At 40.9% G+C, this 25,049-nt stretch overlaps 1 protein-coding gene across 2 annotated transcripts in view; it reads left to right on the top strand.

Annotated features, from left to right (window-relative positions):
* Positions 1 to 20,385: 20,385 nt before the first annotated feature.
* Positions 20,386 to 25,049, top strand: part of ARHGEF6 (Rac/Cdc42 guanine nucleotide exchange factor 6) — a 101,679-nt gene continuing 97,015 nt past the window's right edge. Inside the window, exons 1-2 of one of the 2 annotated variants that reach the window (XM_038588426.1) lie at positions 20,386 to 20,832; positions 22,036 to 22,119. In XM_038588426.1, coding sequence (XP_038444354.1) covers positions 20,668 to 20,832; positions 22,036 to 22,119 — 249 coding nt within the window. In that variant the 5' untranslated portion in view covers positions 20,386 to 20,667. The remainder of the gene's footprint in view (positions 20,833 to 22,035; positions 22,120 to 25,049) is intronic. The other variant, XM_038588428.1, reaches the window with a different exon arrangement.

Genomic DNA, 25,049 nt, shown 5'->3' with positions numbered 1-25,049 from the left:
CTACTTTTTCTTTCTGCACTCCCAAGTAATGATTCCAACCACATATTCCAATTCCTCTACATCATGCTCTTGGTATGGCCATGATCCGGATTTACAAATCCAACATTTTTTAAAAAGATTGTATTTATTTATTCAAGAGAGACACACACACAGAGAGAGAGGCAGAGACATAGGCAGAGGTAAAAGCAGGCTCCATGCAGGGAGCCCGATGTGGGACTTGATCCCAGGACTCCAGGATCACGCCCTGAGCAGAAGACAGATGCCGAACCACTGAGCCACCCAGGGATCCCCAAATCCCAACATTCTGATTATTGGCATGGTACAAGTGGCACCATCTTTATTAGTAATTTTTTATTGTAACAAAGTAAAAGTGGTTAGTATGCATCTATGTACTCAAGCTCTAAATTTAACACAGAAATGTTTTTGTTAACTGGTTGATTGGAAAGTTGATGTAGAAAATAGAAAAGCAAAACATTTAATTAATAGACAAACAGAAAGCTGGCATCTAGAGGTAGAAATTGCAGAAATCAGATATGATATCACTAGATGAACATTGGGAGGTAAGTTCTCTCCAGTCCCAGTATAGATGGATAAACAAAGATGAATACCTGTTATGTATAGATTCAGTTGACTGTTATAATAATACAAGTACTGACTTAGACCAATATGAAAAATGATCCATAGGATTAGTGTGTCCTCAAGACTTAAGACATCAGAGACATGTACAGTAAACACTAGAAGTTCCATCCATGCTCTTGAACTGGTGCCTCATAATAAGACTTCAAGAGGTGCCTGGGTGGCTCAGTTGGTTAAGCATCCGATTCTTGGTTTCTGCTCAGGTCATGATCTCATGGGTTGTGGGATCCAGCCCCACATTGGACTCCATGCTCAGTGGGGGAAATGCTGCTTGAAGATTTGCTCTCTCTGCCCCTCCCCCCATTTCTCTAAAATAAATAAAGTAAATAAATCTTTAAAAAATAATAAGACTGATACTAGATGATGGACATGGAAATCTTTGCATTTCATATTTGAAAAAGATTATTTGGAAAGATGGAACATTTACCAAAGGGCCTAAATTATCATGTAAGTATGATGTTGCTTATGTAATTGATGTACCTCAGGAGAAATTTATTGGTCTTAAAAGGATAACTCTTTCTCTTTTTAAGATTTTATTTATTTATTTGAGAGAGAGAGTGTGAGTGACCATGAGTGGAGGTGGGGAGGGGCAGGGGGAGAGAGAAAAGCAGGAGCAGGGAGCCTGAGGCAGATCTCCATCCCAGGACCCTGGGATCATGACCTGAGCTGAAGGTGCATGCTAAACCAACTGAGCCACACAGGTGCTCCAAAAAGGAAAAATCTTTTTTTTTTTTTTTTTCAAAAAGGAAAAATCTTAATTAAAATTTTAAATGATCAGGCTCCTGAGTTAAGCAACCTCTTAGTCTTGGATTGGGAAAGACTTCATAAGGAACTACAAAACAATACTCAGTAGTTAATCATTTGAAAGCACAAGCAGGGGCACCTGGGGGGCTCAGTGGTTGAGTGTCTGCCTTTGGCTTAGGTTGTGATCCCAGGGTCCTGGGATTGAATGACGAATCAGGCTCCCCGTAGGGAGTCTGCTTCTCCCTCTGCATGTCTCTGCCTCTCTCTGTGTCTCTCATGAATAGATAAATAAAATCTTAAAAAATGTGAAAGCACAAGCAATAAAAGCATCACAATAGTTTATAAAATTAATGTATGACAAAAAAGTTTTTTTGTTGTTGCCGATCAAGAATCTGATTTAGGGATCCCTGGGTGGCGCAGTGGTTTGGCGCCTGCCTTTGGCCCAGGGCACGATCCTGGAGACCTGGGATCGAATCCCACGTCAGGCTCCTGGTGCATGGAGCCTGCTTCTCCCTCTGCCTGTGTCTCTGCCTCTCTCTCTCTCTCTCACTGCGTGCCTATCAATAAAAAAAAAAAAAAAAGGAGCCAGCAATGTATATTTAAAAAAAAAAGAATCTGATTTAACCATTTACCATAGTATGAGATACTAATTTTTTAAAAGAGATTTAATTCAATTATTTATGAGAGACACAGAGAGAGAGAGAGAGAGAAGAAGAAGCAGGCTCCATGTGGGGAGCCCGATGTGGGACTCGATCTCCGGACTCCAGGATCACACCCTGGGCTGAAGGCAGGCACTAAACTGCTGAGCCATCCAGAGATCCCAGTATGAGATATTCAAAGTATTCTCTTAAGGTGGATAATATCCTGACTTTCCAAAAATTTAGTAATTCCATTATTCTATCACACTTTAGATGATTGCTTTGCTTTGTATTTTTCTGTGCATACGCTTGATTTCAATGGCTACAACTTCCCCAGAGAAAGGAAAAAAAATAATGGAGATGATTAAAAAACTTTTAATGTGATTACTTTATAGTAAACACAGGGAGGATATTGTAGGGACAAATACACATTTTGTAAAAAAAAAAAAAAAAGGGCTTAAATTTTCCCTGTTGAAAATAAAGTATGAGATTTCACTCCCCTTTCTTTTCTCAAAGCATTTACTTTAGAAACTTGTAATTTTAAGCATTTCTCATCTCTTTGAAATGTATGTAAATCCTTTTGAAGACTAAATAGACCTTTTGTCAGCTTTGTGACTCAGGAGTGTCTTTCTCAAGGAACTGGGAATATCTCTTTGATGTGAACAGTTAGAGATAACACCCCTGGGACTCCTGGGTGGCTCAGTCAGTTAAGCATCTGACTCTTGGTTTCTGCTCAGGTTATGATCTCAGGGTTGTGAGATTGAACCCCGAGAGGAGACATGCAGCTCTGTGCTCAGAAGGGAGTCAGCTTCTCTCCCTCTCCTTCTGCTCCTACCTCCCCTGCTTATGTGTGCACATGCACACACTCTCTCTCAAGTAAATAAATACATATTTTAAAAATATTTGGAGAGATAGCTATGTCCTAGCTTCTGTGGGAGGGTAGAAGCCTAACCTTAGTGGGCACCTTGCTCCAAGTTGCAAAACCACTTCCTGTCATAAAGATATGAGAAGTTGGTTGTTTATTGGTTTTTGTGTTTTTCTTTTTTTTATTAGTGATGGGGGAGGGGCAGAGGGAGAGAGAGAATCTTAAGCAGATTCTAGGCCCAGCGCAGAGCCCTACATGGGGCTCCACCCCGCAATCCTGAGATCATGACCTGAGCTACAATCAAGGGTCAGATGCTTAACTGACTGAGTTACTCAGGCACCTCTGATTCTTTTTTAAGGATTTTATTTATTTATTCATGAGAGATACATAGAGAGAGAGGCAGAGACATAGGCAGAGGGTGAAGCAGGCTCCCACTGGGGAGCCCAGTGCGGCACTTGATCCCAGAACCCTGGGATCACGTCCTGAGCCAAAGGCAGACACTCAACCACTGAGCCACCCAGGCATCCCATTTTTTGTTTTTAAAATATTTTATTTTTTTAAGTAATCTATACACCCAACATGGGCTCAGATTCACAACCCCAAGATCAAGAGTCACATGCTCCACCAACTAAGACAGCCAGGTGCCCCTGAAAAGTTGATTTCTTACCTTGATAAAGCCATTTAGCTAACACAGATATTCATACCATTACAAAGTAAAGTTAGGATTAGCTGTGTGTGACAAATGGTGCTGTCAGGCACTCTTCCTTAAGAAGTAGTCCATCATTAATCTTGAGAACATGTATGTAATAGGTTGTATCTGCTTGGCTATATAAAATGGGAAGATTTCTTTTCTGTCTTTGTAGTCTCTTAGTAGATTATCTATAATGCACATCACATTCTGGTTTAATGTTTGTTCAATAATAAAAATATTCTCTTTCGCTACTACCACTACGGGAAAGATTTCTGGGTTTGGAGAATACTTCACTTTTGTTTTTTTTTAATTGTATTTCTCCAGCTTAAGCAAAATAATGACCCCTCCCCAAGATGTCCATGTCCTAATCTCTGGGACTTGTGAATTTTACCTTACATGGCAAAAGGGATTCTGCAGATATGATTAAGGAAGATGGGGAAATTATCCTTGATTGTCTAGGTGGTTCCAATCTAGCCACATAAGTTCTCAAAAATGGAAGAAGAGGGCAGAAGAGTGGGTTAGAGATATGATATGAGGACTCAACTTGCTGTTGCTAGCTTTGAAGATGGAGAAAGGGAGCTGAAAGCCAGGGAATGCAGGTGTCTTAGTCTGTTCAGGCTGCTATAATAAAATACCCCAGATTGGGTAGTAATTTATTTCTCACAACAGAAATTTATTTCTCACAGTTCTGGAGGCTGCAAAGTCCAAGATCAAGATGCCAGCATGGTTGGGTGAAGGCCCTCCTTCTGGTTCATCACCAGTGCTTTCACACTATGTCCTCACTTGGTAGAAGGCATTAGAGAACTCTCCGAGGCCTCTTTTATTTTTATTTTTTCAAGTAATCTCTAAACCCAACATGGGGCTTGAAGTCACAATCCCAAGATCAGTATTTGCACGCTCCACCTACTGAGCCAGCCAGGCACCCCTCTCTGGGGTCTCTTTTATAAGACACTTACTCCATTCATGAGGGCTCCACCCTCATGATCTCTTCACTTCCTGAAGGACCCACCTCCTACTACCATCATGTTTGAGGGTTAGGATTTCAATAGGTGAACCATTGGAGAGGGGGCGGGCACAAACATTCAGACCATAGCAGCAGGTGGCCCCTAAGGGCTGGAAAAGACCAAAAAATGGATACTCTCTTACAGTCTCTAGAAAGGAGCATAGTTCTTTTTTTATTTTTTTAAAGATTTTATTTATTTATTCATGAAAGACACACAGACAGAGAGGCAGAGACACAGGCAGAGGGAGAAGCAGGCTCCATACAGGGAGCCCGATGTGGGACTCGATCCCAGGGCTCCAGGGTCACGCCCTGAGCTGAAGGCAAGCACTTAACCCCTGAGCCACCCAGGGATCCCAGAAAGGAGCATAGTTCTACTGACACCTTGATTTTTAGCCCAGTGAGACCTATGTTGGACTTCTGACCTATAGAGCTAGAAGACAGTCTGTAAAATTGTAGCTATTCTGGTACTGCCATAATAAAAAGTTACAAAGCAAGGGAGTCCCCAGCAGCTAGAGCAGGTCTAAGGAGAAAGCTGCAGGTGTAAGCTGTTAGCTGTAGCTCTCCTCACAACTGGATGATAGGATGTGCTGGCCAGGAAATGGGAAAACAGCTTTGGCTATGCCAGTGAGTCTGCCTGATTCTGGGATGCAATATAAAGGAACCCTGTATTTATGGTTTGGATTTCTTTTTTGGGGGAGAGGTCCTTTTTGGGAATACCTTACCCCAAGGGCACAAACATATCTTTACATTTTCTTCTGTTTTTATTTCAGTTTTATACATATAAGGATTTAATCCATCTCTTCTGAATCTTATTTTTGTTTGTGGTATGAGTTGCTGATCTACCTCTTTTCTCAATGGATAGCCAGTTGTCTCAACATCATTTATGGAGGAGGCAATCTTTCCCTGTTCATCTAAAATACCATGGCTATCATATACCAAATTCCCACATGGGCATGAATTAGCTTCTGGGTGGCCCTCAATTTTTTTCCTACTGATTTGTTTTCACCAATCTTGAGTCAGTACCACACTTATTTACTTATTGTAGGCTTAGAGTATGTCTTGGTATCTTGTGGGTAACATCCCTTATTTATTTTTATTTTTAAAAATAATCTCAGCTATTTGAGGGTGGTGAGATGGGTTGAATTTATCTCCTCCTTCTTTTTAAAATACACAACAGATTTATTGAGATCTAATTCATATACCATACATTTATCCCGTGTTAAGTGTACAATTCATGGTTTTTAGTATATTCACAGATATGTGCCACAATCAAGTAGAAATGACAAGTAAGCAGTTGAATATATGAGTCTGAAGTCTAAGGGAGAGTTGTAAAGTAGTAAAGTTGAAGTGAATCCAGTCTATTGTTTTTCTCTGGTCACATTCAGCTAGAATGAAGTTGAATTTAGCCAGAGTCGGGATTTTGGCAGATTATGGCAGAGGGAGAGTGGAAGAAGAAAGGTGAGGGAATTTGCAAGGAAATTATTCTAACAATGGACCATGGGATCTAGGCTGGTTAACAAGGAGAGTGGTAGGACTCCTGGGTGACCGAATTAGTTAAACATCCCACTCTTGGTTTCAGCTCAGGTGATGTTCTCATGGTTTGTGGGATTGAGCCCCTCAGCAAGCCTTGTGGTGGGCTCCTCACTCAGCAGGGAATCTACTTGAAAGATTCTCTCCCTTTGCCCCTCTGCCCACTCATGCTCTCTCTCTTTCAAAATAAATAAATCTTAAAAAAGAAAACAAGGAGAGTGGTGACATGAGGGCAGTCGTGGACCATAAAGAGGTGTTGGGTTAAATGGATAACAAGATAGTTGGGGGGACGCCTGGGTGGCTCAGCGGTTTGGTGTCTGCCTTTGGCTCAGGGTGTGATCCTGGGGTCCCAGGATCGAGTCCCACATCAGGCTCCCTGCATGGAGCCTGCTTCTCCCTCTGCCTATGTCTCTGCCTGCCTGCCTCTCTCTCTCTCTTTCTCTCTCTCTCTCTCTCTGTCTCTCATGAATAAATAAATAGAATCTTAAAAAAAAAGAATCTTAAAAAAAAAAACAAGATGGTTGGGATGGGGTACTAAATGAATGATCTGGAAAGCTATAATATTTGTTTAGAGTGCTGAATATTTGATCTTGAGATTTCAGAGGTGGTGTAGTTTTGGTAATGATATGTATTCAAATATGCTTATGAGAGTGGGTGGGGAGAGTGAAAACCAAGATCATTGGAAATGAAAAGTCAAGGCAATCAGAAGCCAGTGTTGGACTGATCATCCATATAGATATGGAAGTTACCAAGAACTGTGGCAGTTTTAGTGGTGGAAAGATAGCAAAGCAAGCTGGATGCTAAAGACTATTATGTCAAATGAAAAAAAAAAGAATAAGAAAGAGAACAAGATTTATGGCATGATATCACTCATGTAAAGCACACTACAAACTTTATGAGAGAACATGGATATTTATTTATTTTTTTTAAGTTTTTTTGTTTTTTATTTATTTATGATAGTCATACAGAGAGAGAGAGAGAGAGGCAGAGACATAGGCAGAGGGAGAAGCAGGCTCCATGCACCGGGAGCCCGACGTGGGATTCGATCCCGGGTCTCCAGGATCGCGCCCCGGGCCAAAGGCAGGGGCTAAACCGCTGCGCCACCCAGGGATCCCGAGAACATGGATATTTAATGAGATTTATCACACACATTGGAATGGGTGTCTGTGAGGAGAGTTTGTGAATGAAGGAAAAATATGAGAGTCCTCATGTAGGATTACATGTGTGGTAAACTGAGGAGTATGATTAACTGAACATTCTGCATCTGAAGATGAAGAAATATCTAATGAGTGTTCAGTGATAATAGCTGTGGTATAGTATTCAATTTTTTAAAAAGATTTATTTATTTGTTTATTTATTTATTATAGACATAGGGAGAGAGAGAGAGAGAGAGAGAGAGAGAGGCAGAGACACATGAGGAGGGAGAAGCAGGCTCCATGCCGGGAGCCCGACGTGGGACTCGATCCCGGGACTCCAGGATCGCGCCCTGGGCCAAAGGCAGGCGCTAAACCACTGAGCCACCCAGGGATCCCCCAGTATTCAATTTTTTAAAAAAGATTTCATTTGAGGTAGAGAGCCTGCACATGTGCATAAGTGGAGGGGTGGGACAGAGGGGCAGAGGGAGAGGAAGAAACAGGTTCTCCACTGAGCAGAGAGCCTGACATGGGGCTCAATCCCAGGACGCTGGAATCATGACCTGAGTGGAAGGCAGATGCTTAACTGGATGAGCCACCCTGGTGCAGCATAGTCTTCAATTTTATGCATATTTAAGCATTTGTTTTTAAAAAGGAGGGTCATATCATATATGCTATTTTGTATTTTGCTTTTTGTGTTTTTTTCAAGTAATCTCTATACCCAGTGTGGGGCTCAAACTCAACCTCAAGATCAAGAGTCAGATACTCTACTGACTGAGCTAGCCAGGCACCCCTGGACCATATACTTTTGCTAAAAGTTTTTCCACATTCATCTCTGAAAATCTTCTGCCCATTATATATCAAAGTCCCATCATATATAATGTCAATTCTTTGTGACCAGACTACCAGACTGCATCATCACCTACTGCTTTACAGTATGGGATGGGTAGACCATACTGGCCATCCAATTTGGTGATTTTCATAAGACAGTCTTTTAGGCCTCCGAGGTTTCTTTATTTAAAAACAAAAGTTCTCACTAGTTATTGCTGAAACAACCTACTAGTGAGTGCAGAAGCATAGAAACAAAGAGAATAATCATTTCCCCAATAAAACATGTCCAGCTGTCCAGATAGTACTGATGTTTCCAGCTTGATACAGTAAGACGCTAGTGACCTTGATGCATCATAGATATGTGGACCATCTCATGTGCAACTCCTTATAGACCCAGCTGGGTTCTTATCCAATGTCTCTCTTTTGAGTTGTACCTGATTTTTTTGTTTACCAGTTTTATCCAAATCCAATGGGGAATAGAACGATTCTGCTTTTGTTTCTTGGCCAGGAATTGCTTGATCTCAAAAGTCTTGCAAGGAGACATGGCAAGGAACATAGTCAACCACACACACCATGATGGTGGAGAAAGGGAGAGAGAGCAGAGTTTTCCTTCCTTGACAGATTTCCCAATATTGGCTGCCAAGTGGGTTCTGGCAAAATCTAAGTAGAAACAGCTGAAAGATGTGACTCCCAAAGTACCACAGGATGCCAGATTGTCAGCAAAATATCTCCAAAACTTTGTGCTTGTGCATTCATCTTAAGAGTACCTGCTGAAACTTGACCTTAAAGGCAAAGTTAATGACTCGATTGGGGATCAATATAATGAGTTTTCTCAAGTTGTTCCTCCAGAAGGAGAAAAGCCACTTCTTGGAGAAGCAGACTATATAATACTATGTGTCTTTGTATTGTTTGTCGACGTCAAGCTTTTCCCATGTGTGTTTTACCTCTGGTGTTGTGAGACCCCTGGGCATCTCTCATTTCAAGAATGTTATATAAATGAAATATACAGTATGTAACTTTTTAGGATTGGCTTCTTTTTCACTCAGAATATTTTCCTTGAGATCCATCCAGGTTGTCGTGTGTATCAATAATTTGTCCTTTTCATTGCTGAATAGGATTCTGTGATCTGGATATACCATAGTTTGTCTAACCATTCACTTGTTGGAGGAAGAAACTTTGAGTTGTTTTTAGTTTGGGGCTGCTACAAATAAAGCTTTTATGAAGGTTCATGTATAGGCTTATATATTTTTTTTTCTGTGATAAATTCCCAAGCGTGTAATTGCTGAGTTGTATGGCAAGTACAAACTACTGCAAACTACTTTCCAGAGTGGTTGCAACATTTTACCTTCCCGCCAACCGTGTATGAGTGATCCAGTATCTCTGCATCCTCAGCACCATTTGGTGTTGTCAGTGTTTTTTATTCCAGTTCTTCTGATATGTGTGTAGTGATATCTTACTATGGTTTTTAATTTGCATTTCCCTAGTGGCTAATGATATTGATCATCTTTTCATGTGTTTATTTACTATCTACCTATTCTAGATCATGAAATATCTGTTCATGTCTTTTGCCCATTTTCTGTTGGATTCCTTTTTTTGTAACTGTTGAGTTTTTTAAAAAAATATTTTATTTATTTATTCATGAGAGACACACGAGAGAGAGAGAGAGAGAGAGAGAGAGAGAGAATTTATTTATTTATCTGAGAGAGAGAAAGAGCATGAGTGGGGAGCAGGGTGAGAGGGAGGAGAAGCAGACTTCCCACTGAGCAGGGAGCCTGAGGCAGCATTGACCCTGGGATCCTGACCTAAGTTGAAGGCAGATGCTTCTTTTTTTAAAAAATTTTACTTTTTATTATTTTTTTTTGCTTTTTTTAAAAAAAGATTTTATTTATTCCTGAGAGACACACAGAGAGAGAGAGAGAGAGAGAGAGGCAGAGACACAAGCAGAGGGAGAAGCAGGCTCCATGCAGGAAGCCCGACGTGGGACTCGATCCTGGGTCTCCAGGATCATGCCCTGGGCTGAAGGCAACGCTAAACCGCTGAGCCACTGGGCTGCCCCAAAGGCAGATCCTTAACTAACTGAGCCACCTAGATTCCCCAGATTTTGACTTTATTGTCATCAACATATATCTTCTGAACTTGCCATAATTTCCCTAGGATAAGTTTCTAAAGTGACTTTGAGGAAGGACTTTAAGCATATAAAAGGTATATATCATAAAGGGAAAGAATGGTATATTTCATTACCTATAAAATTTTATTTTATTTTATTTTTTTCATTACCTATAAAATTTTAAACTTTTGTATAGTAGTTGTTAAGAAATATATAAAAGGCAAATAACAACTAGGAAAAATTTCTTTTAAAGATTTTATTTATTTTTCATGAGAGACAGAGAGAGAGGCAGAGACATAGGCAGAGGGAGAAGCAGGCTCCATGCAGGGAGCCCAATGTGGGACTCGATCCTAGGACTCCAGGATCACACTCTGGGCTGAGGGCAGACACTTAACCACTGAGCCACCCAGGCGTCCCCTCTAGGAAAAAAATTAAAACATATATACCAAAAGGTCAATATCCTGAATTATCTAAAGAGCCCTTATAACAACAATGAATTGTATTAGGTCTCACTTGTTGCATGATATAGAAGAATAATTAAAAGTAGATTAAGCCAATTTCTTTTTTAAAATTTTTTTATTTATTTATGATAGTCACAGAGAGAGAGAGAGAGAGAGAGGCAGAGACACAGGCAGAGGGAGAAGCAGGCTCCATGCTCCGGGAACCCGACGTGGGATTCGATCTCGGGTCTCCAGGATCGTGCCCTGGGCCAAAGGCAGGCGCCAAACCGCTGCGCCACCCAGGGATCCCAGATTAAGCCAATTTCTGCTTCTGCCCATGAAAGATTATGTAGTACAGATTTTCCTCCTAATGTAAACAACTAGAAAACTTTATAAAATATATGGAACAACTCTTTCCAGACATTGAGACAACAAGCAGTGCAGGATATTGATCCCCAAGAGAAGGGAAACAATGATGGAGAACTTTACGGTCACTCAGATTTTTTTTGCCTCAAAACAGATTCAGTATTACAGTCTCAAGGAAGGGCAACTTGATTGGATGCTGCTTTGAAAAAAAATCTCTAAAACACATTTTTAGGGATAATTGAAAAGTCTTGATACGGACTGAGAATTAGATGGTATTAGTGAATTATTGTTAATTTTCTTGGTTGTGATATAGATTTTTGGTTATGTTGAAAAGGTCCTTAATTTTAGGAGAGGCATGCTGAAGTATTTTGGGTGAAGTGATAAGATGTGTGAGTTGCATACAGTTTATTTATTTTATTTTTTTAAAGTAATCTCTACACCCAACATGAAGTTTGAACTCATGGCTCTGAGATTGAGTCAGATATTCTACTGACTGAGCCACCCAGGTGCTTCATTTTATTTTTAAAAATACAGCCACTGTACCAATGTAGGCAAGTGAAATATGGCAGAATGTTACTAATTATTTAATCTGGATGATGGGTATGAAGGAGGTCATCATACTATTCTTTCAATTTTTTAGTATATTACAAATATTTCCTAATAAACTGTGTGTGTGTGTGTGTGTGTGTGTGTGTGTGTGTGTGTGTGTGAGGACTGTTGTTTTATTTCCCCTTCCTTTTTTCCTGATGGCTGGAATGCAGACATGATGGCTGGTGTGATCCTGGAGTTCCAGGATCGAGTCACACTTCTGGCTTCCTGCATGGAGCCTGCTTCTCCCACTGCCTGTGTGTCTGCCTCTCTGTGTCTCTCCATGAATAAATAAATAAAATCTTTAAAAAAAACAACTTTGCTGAGACATAATTCAGATATTATACAATTTACCTACTTAAAGTGTACAGTTCAGTAACTTCTAGTATATTCAGAGTTGTGCACAGTTCAGTAACTTCTAGTATATTCAGAGTTGTGCAACCATCACCAAATCATTTTTAGAACATTTTCTTCACTTCCCCTTAAAAGAAATCTTCATAACCATCAGCAGTCACTCCCAGTTTCCCCTCAACCCCCACCCCAGTCCTGGGCAACTGCCGTTCTACTACTGTGTCTGTATGGATTTGCCTATTCTGAACATGTCATATAAATAGAATCATATAATATATGATCTTTTGTATCTGGCTTCTTTCAGTTAGTATGTTTTCAAGGTTTGTCCATGATGTGGCATGTATCAGGACTTCATTCATTTTTATGACTAATATTTGACTGTAACATTTTATCTATCCATTCATCAAGTGATAAATATTGTATTGTTTGAACTTTTTGGCTGTTATGACTAATACTGGTATTTTTTTTTTCTAATACTGGTATTAATATTTGTATACAAGTTTTCATATATACATATGTTTTTATTCCTCTTGGAGAGGAATTTCTGGGCCATATTGTGACTCTGTTAACATTTTGAGGCACTGTAAAACTGTTTTCTTATAGCAACTACAGTATTTGACATTCACACCACCAATGTATGAGGGTTACAGTTTCTCCACATCCTTACCAACATTAGTTATTATCTTTTTGGTTTTTTTAGTTAAAAAATTTTTAGTGAAAAAAAATTTAGTGACCTCTACTTCCAGTGTGGGGCTTAATTTATGATCCTGAGATCAGGAATTTCATGCTCTTGGGGTACCTGGGTGGCTCGGTTGGTTAGGTGTCTGATTCTTGGTTTTGGCTCAGGTCAAGATCTGGTGGTCATGAGACTGAGCCCTCTGTCAGGCTCTGTGCTCATCATGGAATCTGCTTCAGATTCTCTCTCCCTCCCTTTCTGCTTTTCCCCTTAGTTGTGCTCCTACTCTCTCTCTAAAATAAATAAATAAATAAAATCTGGGAAAAAAAGGAATCGTATGCTCTTCTGACTGAGCCAGCCAGGTGCCCCGATATCTGTCTTTTTTATTATGGCCATCCTAGTGGGTGTAAAGTGGAATCTCATTGTGGTTTTGATTTGCATTTGCCTGAAGACTAATAATGTCGAGGATCTTTTTTTGAGCTTATTAGCTATTTGTATATCTTTTTTGAAATTTTGTTTGTTTATTTATTTATTTGAGAGAGAGAGAGAATGAGAAATAAAGCACTGAGTAGGGAGAGGGGGAGGGAGAAGCAGACTCCCTGATGAGCAGGGAGCCTGACATGGGGCTACATCCTAGGACCCTGGGATCATGACCTGAGCTGAAAGCAGACACTTAACTGACTGAGCCACACCGGTGCCCCTGTATATCTTTTTTTTGGAGAATTGTCTATTCATAATTTGTCCATTTTTAGTTATTCGTCCTCTTATTATTGAATTATAAGAGTTCTTTATATATTCTGGATACAAGTCCCTAATTGGATATATGACTTGCGAATATTTTCTCATTCTGGAGTTGTCTTTTCACTTTCTTGATGATATCCTTTGAAGAACAAAATATTTGATTTTGATGAAGACCAATTTGTTTCTATTCTTTAGTTGCTTGTGGCCTCAGTCTGATATTTAAGAAACCATTATTGCCTAGTCCAAGTTCACACAAACAGTCATTTTGAACTATGAGGTAGGAAGCTAAAGATGGTGAAGTAACAGGAGAGTGGAATCCTGGGTCTCTAATGACTGTGAAGCTTCATGGTAGCCTTGGGCTGCCAAATTCTGGACTTATTTTACATGAGAGTGAGATAAAGTATTTTACTTTTAAAGATCAAGAACTGCTATTTCCTAAAATGCACCACATTTTACACCATGATGAAAAACAAAAGTACAGGGATCCCTGGGTGGCTTAGTGGTTTGCTGTCTGCCTTTGGCCCAGGGCGTGATCCTGGAGTCCCAGGATCGAGTCCCACATCAGGCTTCCTGCTTGGAGCCTGCTTCTCCCTCTGCCTGTGGCTCTGCCTCTCTCTGTGTGTCTTCCATGAATAAATAAATAAATAAATAAAAATCTTAAAAAAAAGTACAAGGGGATATTCATGTATGTATATAGCTAACATTGGTTTAGTATCCATCATGTATTATAGACTTTTACAAATCAATAGCAAAAAGACAACCCAGTGGAAAAGTAGACAATGGAAATGAGCAAGTATTTCACAGAAGAGGAAATATGCATGGACAATCGACATATGAAAACATGCTTTAGGGGCACCTGGGTAGCTCAGTTAATTAAGCATCTGACTCTTGATTTCAGCTCAGATCATAATCTCAGGGTTGTATAATGGAGTGCTGGTTGGGCTCTATGCTGGGCGTAGAACCTGCTTAAGATTCTCTCTCTCTTAGGGATCCCTGGGTGGCTCAGCGGTTTAGCGCCTGCTTTTGGCCCAGGGCGTGATCCTGGAGTCCCAGGTTTGAGTCCCACGTCGGGGTCCCTGCATGGGGCCTGCTTCTCCCTCTGCCTGTGCCTCTCTCTCTCTCTCTCTCTGTGTCTCTCATGAATAAATAAATAAAATCTTTTTTTTAAAAAAAGGATTCTCTCTCTCCCTCTAACCCTCCCACCCACCCTCTCTCTTTCCCTCTTTAAAAATTTTTTCAATGTTTTAACCTTATTAGGAATCATAGAAAAGTAAATTCTACACCCATGAAAATAAAAATTAAAAGTCTGAAATATGTAATAGCTATGATATGGAGCAATGGGAAACCAGAACCTGATTGCAAGAATGTAAAATTGTATAATCATTTTGGAAAACAATGCTTTGAAGATCGCTACAAGATTAAGGGATTGTTGTCATGAAGGAAACTGAACAAGCAGGCAGCCCGGGTGGCTCAGTGGTTTAGTGCTGCCTTCAGCCCAGGGCCTGATCCTGGAGACCTGGGATTGAGTCCCATGTCGCATGTCGGGCTCCCTGCATGGAGCCTGCTTCTCCCTCTGCCTGTGTCTCTGCCTCTCCCTCTCTCTGTGACTTTCATGAATAAATAAAATCTTAAAAAAAGAGAAACTGAACAAACAAGCTGGAAAGATGGTAGGTTGTGGTTACAAAATGTAATGATTGAATTCATGATTAGGAAGCAGAGAAATTTGTGTAATGACAGTACATGTTGTGACCTTGCAAGCGATTGGCTAAAGTGAAGGAGTGTTCATTGAAGATAACGAGGCATGTCACTGGGTCCAATCAGGACAGAGAAACCACAGAGGAATTTGAAGAGGAAAAGTTTAACATAATTATTAACAGTAACAGGGGAATGGAGTAATAAGGATTGACTAGTAGTAAGAAGTAAAGAGAATTCTTTTTTCTTTTTTTAGAATTCTAAGAGTATAGGACTAGCAGATAAAATATATAATAGCAGACAATATGAAATAATACATACTACTCACTCCCCTAGAACTGTGAGAACCTCCCCTCTCCACCTGCAGCTGAAATCCAGGCCTTATTATAGAAGTTGCCATGGGGCTGAGTCAGTAGAAGTAGCTGGATACTTGTCCTCTAGAACTTGCTGAAAATGTGCCCTTGTAGGATGCTTGTTTCCATTCATGGGGGAGAGGTTCACCAGAGACACTTTGGTATAGAACGCCCCCCACAAAGGTGATGCCACGGGAAGCTGCTACCCACTGTGAACTAGAGGAAGCCAGTGTTGCAGAAGGAGAGCACTAAGAAAGCTAGGAGCTCATCAGGAGCCTGTGGAGTGAGCACACAGGAAACAGGAAGTAAAACCCCTTCTTCCTGCAATATCTCTCTATCACCAGCTACCGATAAAATTTCGTATCAACTTCATATGGTGCAGGCTGGCAAAATAAAAATGATTTAAAAGCCCAGGTCTGTTTTCACAGAGCAAGCATGAAGAGGAGTTTGAGGTAATCCATCAATCACAAAAAGGAAAGGCAAGGAACTAAGCAGTCTTGACCTAGATGTTGGCAGAAATTGGTGTGGAGTGGGGGTGCTTTGGTGGCTCAGTCCTTTAGCCTCTGGCTCAGGTCAAGATCCCAGATGGAGCCCTATATCCAGCTCCCTGCTCATTGGGGAACCTGCTTCTCCCTTTCCCTCTGCCCTTCCTCCTCCTGCTCATGCGCTTTCTCTCTCTCTCTCTCTCTCTCTCTCTCTCTCTCCCTCTCTCTCTCTCAAATAAAATCTTAAAGAAATTGGGATGGAGTGGAAGGTTATAACCAACTTGTTTCTCCCAGTGTGACTTTGGTCTACCTGCACTGGAATCAAGTGGGATATTTAATAATACAGATTCCTTTGCTTCATTGCAGATCTTCTGAAGTAAGCTTAGCACTGGGGACTAGGGCTCCCAACTCTTCTTTTGAAGTGTCCCAGTAGATTTAAAATTTTAAAAATTTAAAAATCAATTATGGACGTTCCAAATATGTAAAGGAAAATGGTATAAACAGTTACCAGTGTACCCAGCAACTAGTTTTAGCAAATGTTAACATTGACCTTACTTCCTGCAGATCTTTTTTTTTTTTAAGTTTACTTTAATTGAAGTAATCCCTATACCCGATGTGGGGCTCAAACTCACAGCCCCTGTGGGGAGCCCAATGTGGGACTCATTCTAGGACCTCGGGATCACGACCTGAGCCAAAGGCAGATGCTCAACCACTGAGATACCCAGGCATCCCACATCTTTTTATTTTTAATAAAATGTTACCTATTTTGGCTCAAGTTTCACTCTTCATTCTTTTTTTTAAAGATTTTATTTCTTTATTTAAGAGAGAGAGAGAGACAGAAAGGAGAAGGCAGAGGGAGAAGGAGAAGCAGACTTCCCCCTGAGCAGAGAGCCCGATGCAGGGCTCAATCCTAGGACCCTGAGATCATGACCTGAGCTGAAGACAGACGCTTCACCCATGTAGCCCTCCAGGCGCTCCTACACTTTTCATTCTTTTCTCCACCTTCCCTCATAAGAGATGATTATTTTTGTACATTGTTGTTTGTAAGTCATGGCTTTAGGATACGGAGAGCCTTTGAGAGTTTTTGAGCAGGAGTATTGCACTATCAAAGAGGTTTTTCTGGAAGATCAACCAGACCATGCTCTGCCAGAGAATCCATTAGGATGAGAGGATGCAGGTGGGAAAGCCAGTGAGTGGGGAGGCTGGTTCAGTGGCTCAGGGTGCATAGTGCCAAGCTCTGCAGTTGAGTGAGAAACCCGTTCTCTGTTTACTCCTGTTGTCATGTGAAGCCTGTCGCTCTTTGTATCACCATGACCTCTAGTCTCCCAATGGCCCATCCTATTCCCCCAGTTCCTCAGCTCCTTTCTCTCCTCACTTGCTTCCCTAGTCAACCTACACTCCATGGTTAGTCATTCAGCCACATGCTTGCTACAGTCCTGGAATTCTTTGCTCTCCTGACATTTGACCATACTGACCCCAACTTCCAATCTTCATACTAATAGAAGTGCTTTGAGGTGGTAGCCTGGCTTTTCTCATTTAACTTTAGTGGTTATAGTAATGTGCTATAGCCATTGTCTAAAATGAGGCAGATTTTCATCTGGGCGACCTCAGTGGGCTCAAGCCTGTTTTGGGCAAGGCTGGGTTCCTGAAATGACCTAGGCTTTATTCTGGATCGGGAAATGTAAGTGATACCTCAATAATACTATCAGATTTGTTTGTCTGTAAAGTACAGTTCTTAAAAAATATTTATTTGAGATAGTGAGAGACAGCATGAGCAGGGGTGAGAGGGAGAAGCAGGCTTCTCACTGAGCAGGGAGCCTGATGTGAGGCTTGATCCCAGGAGCCTGGGATCATGACCTGAGCTGAAGGCAGATGCTCAACTGACTGAGCCACCCAGATGCCCCTGTAAAGTACAGTTTTGATGAGCAATTGTGAAAATTGTCAAAATGACATAGAAAAACGTATTCAGATAGGTCTGACTTGGGACTTTCATTTATCAACAAGTGGATTTTATATTTCTTCCTATGACACAGCTTTGGCCAGGGTCAAAAGTCAATGAAAACTTTTTTTTTAAGATCTTATTTACTTATTCATAAACACACACACACACACACACACACACACACACACACACACACAGAGGCAGAGGGAGAAGCAGGCACCATACAGAGAGCCTGACGTGGGACTCGATCCTGGGTCTCCAGGATCACGCCCTGGGCTGCAGGCAGCACTAAACCGCTGCACCACCAGGGCTGCCCTGATTGAGTATATTTATTTTGCTTCTAAGTATAATTACATCAAACCAAACAGTTGGAGGTCAAATCCTTGTTATAGAACTATTGATAGACAAAACAACATGAATGAATCTCAAAATGATGATGCTGAGTGAAAAAAAAAAAACAGAGAAAAGGAAGTACCACACTGTATGCTTCCATTTATATAGGATTTTAGAAAATGTGAACTAATCTGCAGGGGCTGAAAGCAGATTGGAAGGGAAGGTAGGGAAGAAGGGACATCTTTGGGGGTGATGGAAAGTTTTACTTGCATTGTGTTTGATTGTATTGCAGGTGTATATGTCAAATTTAATTAAATTGGTCATCTTAAATAGGTGCATAATAATATGCATCAATTATATTTCAGTAAAAGAAATCAGCAAGGAAAAATTTTTGTTTTAAGACATAAGAGTTTATTCGTTCATTCATGCATTCCTCCAGCATTTTTAATTTTATTTATCTTTAAAGATTTTATTTATTTATTCATGAGAGACACACAGAGAGAGGGGCAGAGACACAGGCAGAGGGAGAAGCAGGCTCCATGCAGGGAGCCCGACGTGGGTCTCGATCCAGGGACTCCAGGATCACGCCCTGGGCCAAAGGCAGGCGTTAAACCGCTGAGCCACCCAGGGATCCCTCCTTCAGCATTTTTTAAAAAAGATTTTATTTATTTGAGAGAGAGCAGGAGCAGGGAGAGGGGAGAGGGAGAAGGGGGAGGGATGGAGGGAGAAAGAGAAGCAGACTCCTGACTGAGCAGGGAGCCTGACCCTAGGCTCTATCTCAGGACCCCAGGATCATGACCTGAGCCAAAGGCAGACAACCAATTGAGCTACTCAGATACCCCTCATTCAGCATTGTAGAATATCTACTATGTACCTGATCCTGCTGGGAACAGTGTTAAACAAAACAAACAAGACGTCTACTCTAGGGAGGTTACATTCTGGTGGAGGAGACATATCAACAAGTAAATAGTAACGTGATAAGTGTTAGGAACATGGCAAGAAGAGGAAGCTTTGAAAACATTTAGCAGGATTATCTAAGCTGATCATTTGGTAGTAGATGTCTAGAGCTGTGTTGAGAAGGATTCGGAAGCTTAGCAGGATCCCCTACTTGAGGAGGGGCAGTGACTGATGGGGAGGAGCATGCATTTGCCAGTTTAAGGCTATGCTGTTCTCATTGGTCTTCTTACAAGTTTCCCAATAGTATGACTATTTCAACTGGTTGTGAAAAGATCTCTTGTTTTAGACCAGGTTTGTTTTTTTTCAGAGCAGCATTTTTAAAAAAGGATTTTATTTATTTATTTGAGAAAGAGAGAGAGACAGCAAGAGAGAGTACAAGTGGGGGGTGGGTGGGGAGAGGGACGGAGAAGCAGACTCCCCACTGAGCAGGGAGCCCGACATGGGGCTCAATCCCAGGACCCTGGGATCATGACCCGAGCTGAAGGCAGATGCTTAACCAACTGAGCCACCCAGGCGCCCCTAGAGCACCATTTTTAACGCAAAGTGTTTCTTGTTGGGGAAGCATCAACTTTCCAGACTATAGTATAGACAGAGGACAAGTGCTCTTTTGTTCTCAAAAGTTCTGTTTTCAAGTGTTTTATACCCTCTCATAGGACTGTGTCAGAGCCTTTGCTAGGGGTACTGCAGCTGGATTGTGTAGTGGAACCAGGTCCAGAAAAAGAATTGCTAAAGAATGCAAGTAAACAGGATGTCAGATGTTATCCTTAGCCTATTTCCCTAAACATAGCTTTTTGGCTGCAAAGTAAAATGCCATTCTTCTAGCTTCTGCTTGTACACAGTGATGGCTGACAGCAGGCACCGTCTTCATTTGCTTGGCACGTTATCACCATGCAATTCAACGTGTTTTACAAGGGATGATCATGACACACCATCTCTGTGAGACAGTATGAGGACATCCGGCCATTTCTTGGAAGAATTTTCTCAGCCTACCTTCTTCATGAGCCTCAGATCTATGTGACCTAAGAGCCAGTTGGCATCTTCCTCCTGACAGCAGCCAGATTTTCACTGGGGCTAGACTATTTATTGACAGTGTTTCCCCAGACTGGCCCATGAGTGTCTCATTGCCAAAGTCCCCTGTGTTTTCCAAGAGCACTTGCTTCATTCTCTCTCCTCCCTCCCCAGCATCCTCCTCACTTCCTTCCCTTACAGCTTCTTGCACTGTTGGGTTTTTTTTTTGGGGGGGGGGGCTGTGTTTATGTGTGTTTCTTCTTCTTTTTTTTTTAACCCTGGTAAGTTAGCTTTGCAGGCTTGGAAAACAAAATCCAGCATTATCCAAAGATTTTTATTCTTTCTATTTCTACATCTTTTAAGTGTGATCTCTGTGGCTTTAAGATCCTGTAATTGGAGTGGGGTCGCGTTATCTAAGAAAGTCGTTGAAACGCTTTGCTCTGCAAGCCCCAGAAGAGAACTTATAAAAACGGAAGGCAGTAGCAGATGCAATTACGGATGTGGCTTAGTCCTTGCAGCTGCCCTGGGGAGCTGTGCAGAGCATACAGTCCTCAGCGATGAATCCAGAAGAGCGAATCGTGACATGGCTTATATCCTTGGGAGTTTTAGATTCCCCCAAAAAGACCATCTGTGATCCAGAGGAGTTCTTGAAGTCCTCGCTGAAAAATGGGGTAGTGCTGTGCAAACTGATCAACAGACTTAGGCCTGGCTCTCTAGAAAAGGTAAGGGAAATGGGCATTCTCTTTAGGATTGCTTACCACCAGAGAGCAGCAATAATGTAACCCTTGAGATGTTCTGTTGCCTGGATCATGGGACTCTGCCACTTGAATCTCTTCCTAGGAGTTTGGCATTCTGTCTTGTTTTTGTAGCTTGAAAAGCTCAGAAAATGAAAGGTTATCCGTTAGCACTTGGCCCCCAAATATAGTAAAATCATGATACAATGTTGGTGCCAGGGGACAAGGAGAAAATACTCGTATCATTTGCTCTGTCATAGAGATATGTGTTATTACTCTCTGTGTACCAAGGGCATATTTTGAACTTGGGGTATATATGAATTGGTGTAATAACGGGATGATTTATAATAGATATTGATGGTGTTTATTGACAGTTTGACTAAAATCAATGTTGATTTGCTTCTCAAAGAAATAAAATATCCTTTGAAACAGAGGCAACCAGAAGAAATAATCCAAAATGTCAGAAAAGGTTTGTTAAAACAATAGAAACCAGATATATGTTTTGTATGCAACATGTGTTCAAAGTGAAACTAACCTTACTCTCTTTTAAAAAGCCAAAAGTTTTAATGTTGGAAATCCATATTCACAAGGATAGATAATTTCTAAAGTAGGCACTTTAAGTTTAAAGGTTGAATCCTACAGCTTTCTTAAGGTTAGCAGGGGACGTGACTATGAGCATAACGTGAGTGCTTTTGCCTTCTTGTACTGGTTGGTATTTTTATTGAGCAAATTGGTTTACTTATAATTTCTCTGAAACTTGAAAAACAGTGCTGAAGTGGTAGTGCAACATGCAGAACTGTAACCAAATGTAACAAACAGTAAATGGGAGGATAGAGTGTTAATAAATTATCATGGGGAGGAGGGAGCAAGAAAATAACTTAAAAGCAAGAACCAAGGTCAAAACACAGCCTGGATCTAATTTGCTGTCTCCGCACTTTGGCTGAAGGCTAAAAAATAGTTTGTCAGTAGAGATAGGTGGTTTGGGACTGGAAGTTTGGTGACATTTGAAACAGACCGACCGTTTAGACTTTTACATCACTTCCTCCAGTGGTTATTTCTCTTCCTGGATTGACAGCAATGTGGCCCCTGCCTTAAAAAGCTTACCTATCTAGTTATCAGAAAATGAGGACTATGGTGTATGCTTGGCATGCGATAACAGGGTTCAAGTGACATTTGGCTATGTTTTTCTAGTACTGTTTGGAGCCCCAAACCGAAGCTGACTGCCTCAACAACATCAGTGACTTCCTGAAAGGATGTGCAGCCCTTCAAGTGGAGGTAAGCCCACCCGGGATGCCTTGCCTTGCTAGTGAAAATGGTGTTGTACTAAAAGTACTGGGTTGTTTCTGACTGTTACACAGGGGTAGCATTTTATGGAGATCATGGTTAAGATTGGTGGTCTCCAGTGGTGGCTGGTTAGTTTGTCTTTTCCAGAAACCAGTTCCAAAACAAAATGAAACAAAACAAAATCAAAACTCAGAATATGCTATTTTTTAATACAGCATCCGTGCCCTGAAAGCAGGCTTCCAGTGACAAAGGCTGTGTAATGTGCCTCCCTCCTGGGAGGAACCAAAAGCAGGCCATTGGCCGCTCTAGGGGGTCATAGTAATCCCCCCCCTCCGAGTTGGGAAGAGATGAAAGTATACTGTCACTTTTTTCCTATTAACACTTTAGAACAGAGGCCATGAAAAGCCAAGAGAGCCTGGCCCTGTGGTAGAAATTGTATATTAACTTACATTGCACTATTTTATATCATATAGATCCTTACAGTATATTTGGGGGTATTGCTGCAAAGGAGGTGATACTTTTGTCTGAGTGTCCAATTATGTAACTTCTTTGTTCCTCAGTGTGTGTGTGTGTGTGTGTGTGTGTGTGTGTGTGTATTACATCTTTATTTGCAGAAGCAAAATCATGGAAACAACATCCATAACTAGCAATGGGAGAATAGTCAAATAAATTATAGTACATTCAAATGATGCTGAAGTCTTATACATTCATTTAAAAAAGATTGTAGGTTTTTAAAATGGAAGTATAGTTATATTGATATTAATATTAGTTGATATTAATATTAACTAATATTATATTAGTTTTAGATGTACAATGTGTGATTCAACATTCTATACATTACACAGTGCCCACCATAGTAAGTGTAGCTACCATTTGTCACCATACAATGTTACTTCAATATTATTCTTTAAAGATTTATTTATTTATTTATTTATTTATTTATTTATTTATTTATTTATAGAATGCGTGGGGGAGGGGCAGGGGAGAGAGAGAATCCTGAAGCAGACTCTCCTCCAAATGTGGAGCCCACTGCGGGGCTTTGTGTGGGTGGGGTTGGACACGAGGCTTGATGCCAGGACTTGGAGATCATGACCTGAGCCAAAATCAAGGGTCGGCCACCTAACCAACTGAGCCACCCAGGCGACCCTACAATATTATTGACTGTATTCCCTCTGTTTTATTTGTCATCCCCATGACTTACTTATTGTAACATTGGAGGTTTGTGCCTATTAGTCGCCTTCATCTATTTCATCCATCCTCTCAGTCCCCTTCTTTCTGGCAACCACCAGTGTGTTCTGTTTCTATGAGTCTGTTTCTATTTCATTTTGTTTTGTTTTTTAGATTCCACACATGAGTGAAATGGTATGGTAATGGCCTTTCTTTGTCTGACTTACTTCACTTAGCATAATACCCCATCCATGTTGTCCCAAATGGCAAGATTTCATTCATTTTTTTTATATGATTGAGTGCATGTATACCATATTTGTGTCTGTTCATCTCTGAATGGATGCTTGGGTGGCTTCCATATCTTAGCTATTGCAAATAATGCTTTAATAACCATACAGATGCATATTTTTTAAGGATTTTATTTATTTATTCATGAGACATACACACATACACACAGAGAGGAGAGAGAGAGAGAGAGAGAGAGAGAGAGAGAGAAGCAGAGACACAGGCAGAGGGAGAAGCAGGCTCCATGCAGGGAGCCTGATGCGGGACTCGATCCCGGGACTCTAGGATCATGCCCCCGGCCGAAGGCAGGCTCTAAACCACTGGGCCACCCATGCGGCCCTACATATTTTTTTAATTCATGTTTTTGTTTTCTTTGGCTATTTGCCTCAGTGTTTTGATCTGTAAAATGGACACAACAATTGCTACCTCATGGGGTTGTTTTAAGGTCACATGAGATACTATATAATAATTTAGAGGAAGGAGCTTCAACCTGAAAAAGTTCTATGAGATAATGTATGTACCGTGCTCAGCTAAGAACCAGGGGCATAAGAAGTGTAGACCTGTTTTAGCAGTATAATTTGTGAAAAAGTATTGGTAGTGGGTTGATGATAGACTCCAATGCTAGGTTGCTTGGGTTCAAAGCTCAGTTCTCTCTCATTAGTAGCTTTGTGACCTTGGGCATGTTCTTTGACTGCCTCAGTCTCCCCACCTATAAAATGAGAATAATAGCAGCACCTATCTCATAGGATCAATATGTCAATTAATTCATGTCCCCAGAAGAGTGCCTGGCACATAGTAAGTATTCTCCAAGTATTAGCTATTATTATTAGTAGTAATACAAGTTGCTTTGCCCCAGATTAATTTGGCTTGCTTCAGAATTTTTCCTAAAGTTATCCACAGCATTAGGCTATAGTTGTCTCAGATTATTTTATTCTAGGTGTCCCTATTGCCCATAGTTAGCTGTGTGTCTGCAAGGGCACATGTGTGTGTATATGGCTTTTGAGGTAGGTGTAGCCTGAAACTTCTCTATATATCTTATAGAATAATGTCTACTGTGGTACAGATCATGGTATTTTCTTCTTTATTTGACAAATAAAAAACATGGTGAGATTGCCAGTGATTTCTGCACTGATAGCTGCCAGAAGATATCCTGAACTTCTTTGCAGTTCTAAGAATACTAGGTGATATAGAAACACCTTCTGGGTCTGGCATTGTGGGATAATGAGTCGTTTCACAAAAGTGGATTTTTCTGATAACTAATGCTTACTCCTTTAAGTACCAGTGCTTAAAATATTTTCACCCACTTTGGGGCACCTGGGTGGCTCAGTCGGGTAAGTGTCTGCCTTTGGCTCAGGTAATGATCTCAGTGTCCTGGGATCGAGCCCTGAGTCAGGCTCCCTGCTCAGCAGAGAGCCTGCTTCTCCCTCTCCTTCTTAAAAAAAAAAAATTCATCCACTTTGGATAAAAAT

Source organism: Canis lupus, chromosome X, assembly GCF_011100685.1.
Source record: "Canis lupus familiaris isolate Mischka breed German Shepherd chromosome X, alternate assembly UU_Cfam_GSD_1.0, whole genome shotgun sequence".
NCBI lineage: Eukaryota > Metazoa > Chordata > Mammalia > Carnivora > Canidae > Canis > Canis lupus.
The sequence above is the reverse complement of the archived record's forward strand: the minus strand, read 5'-3'. Positions and strand labels throughout refer to the sequence as shown.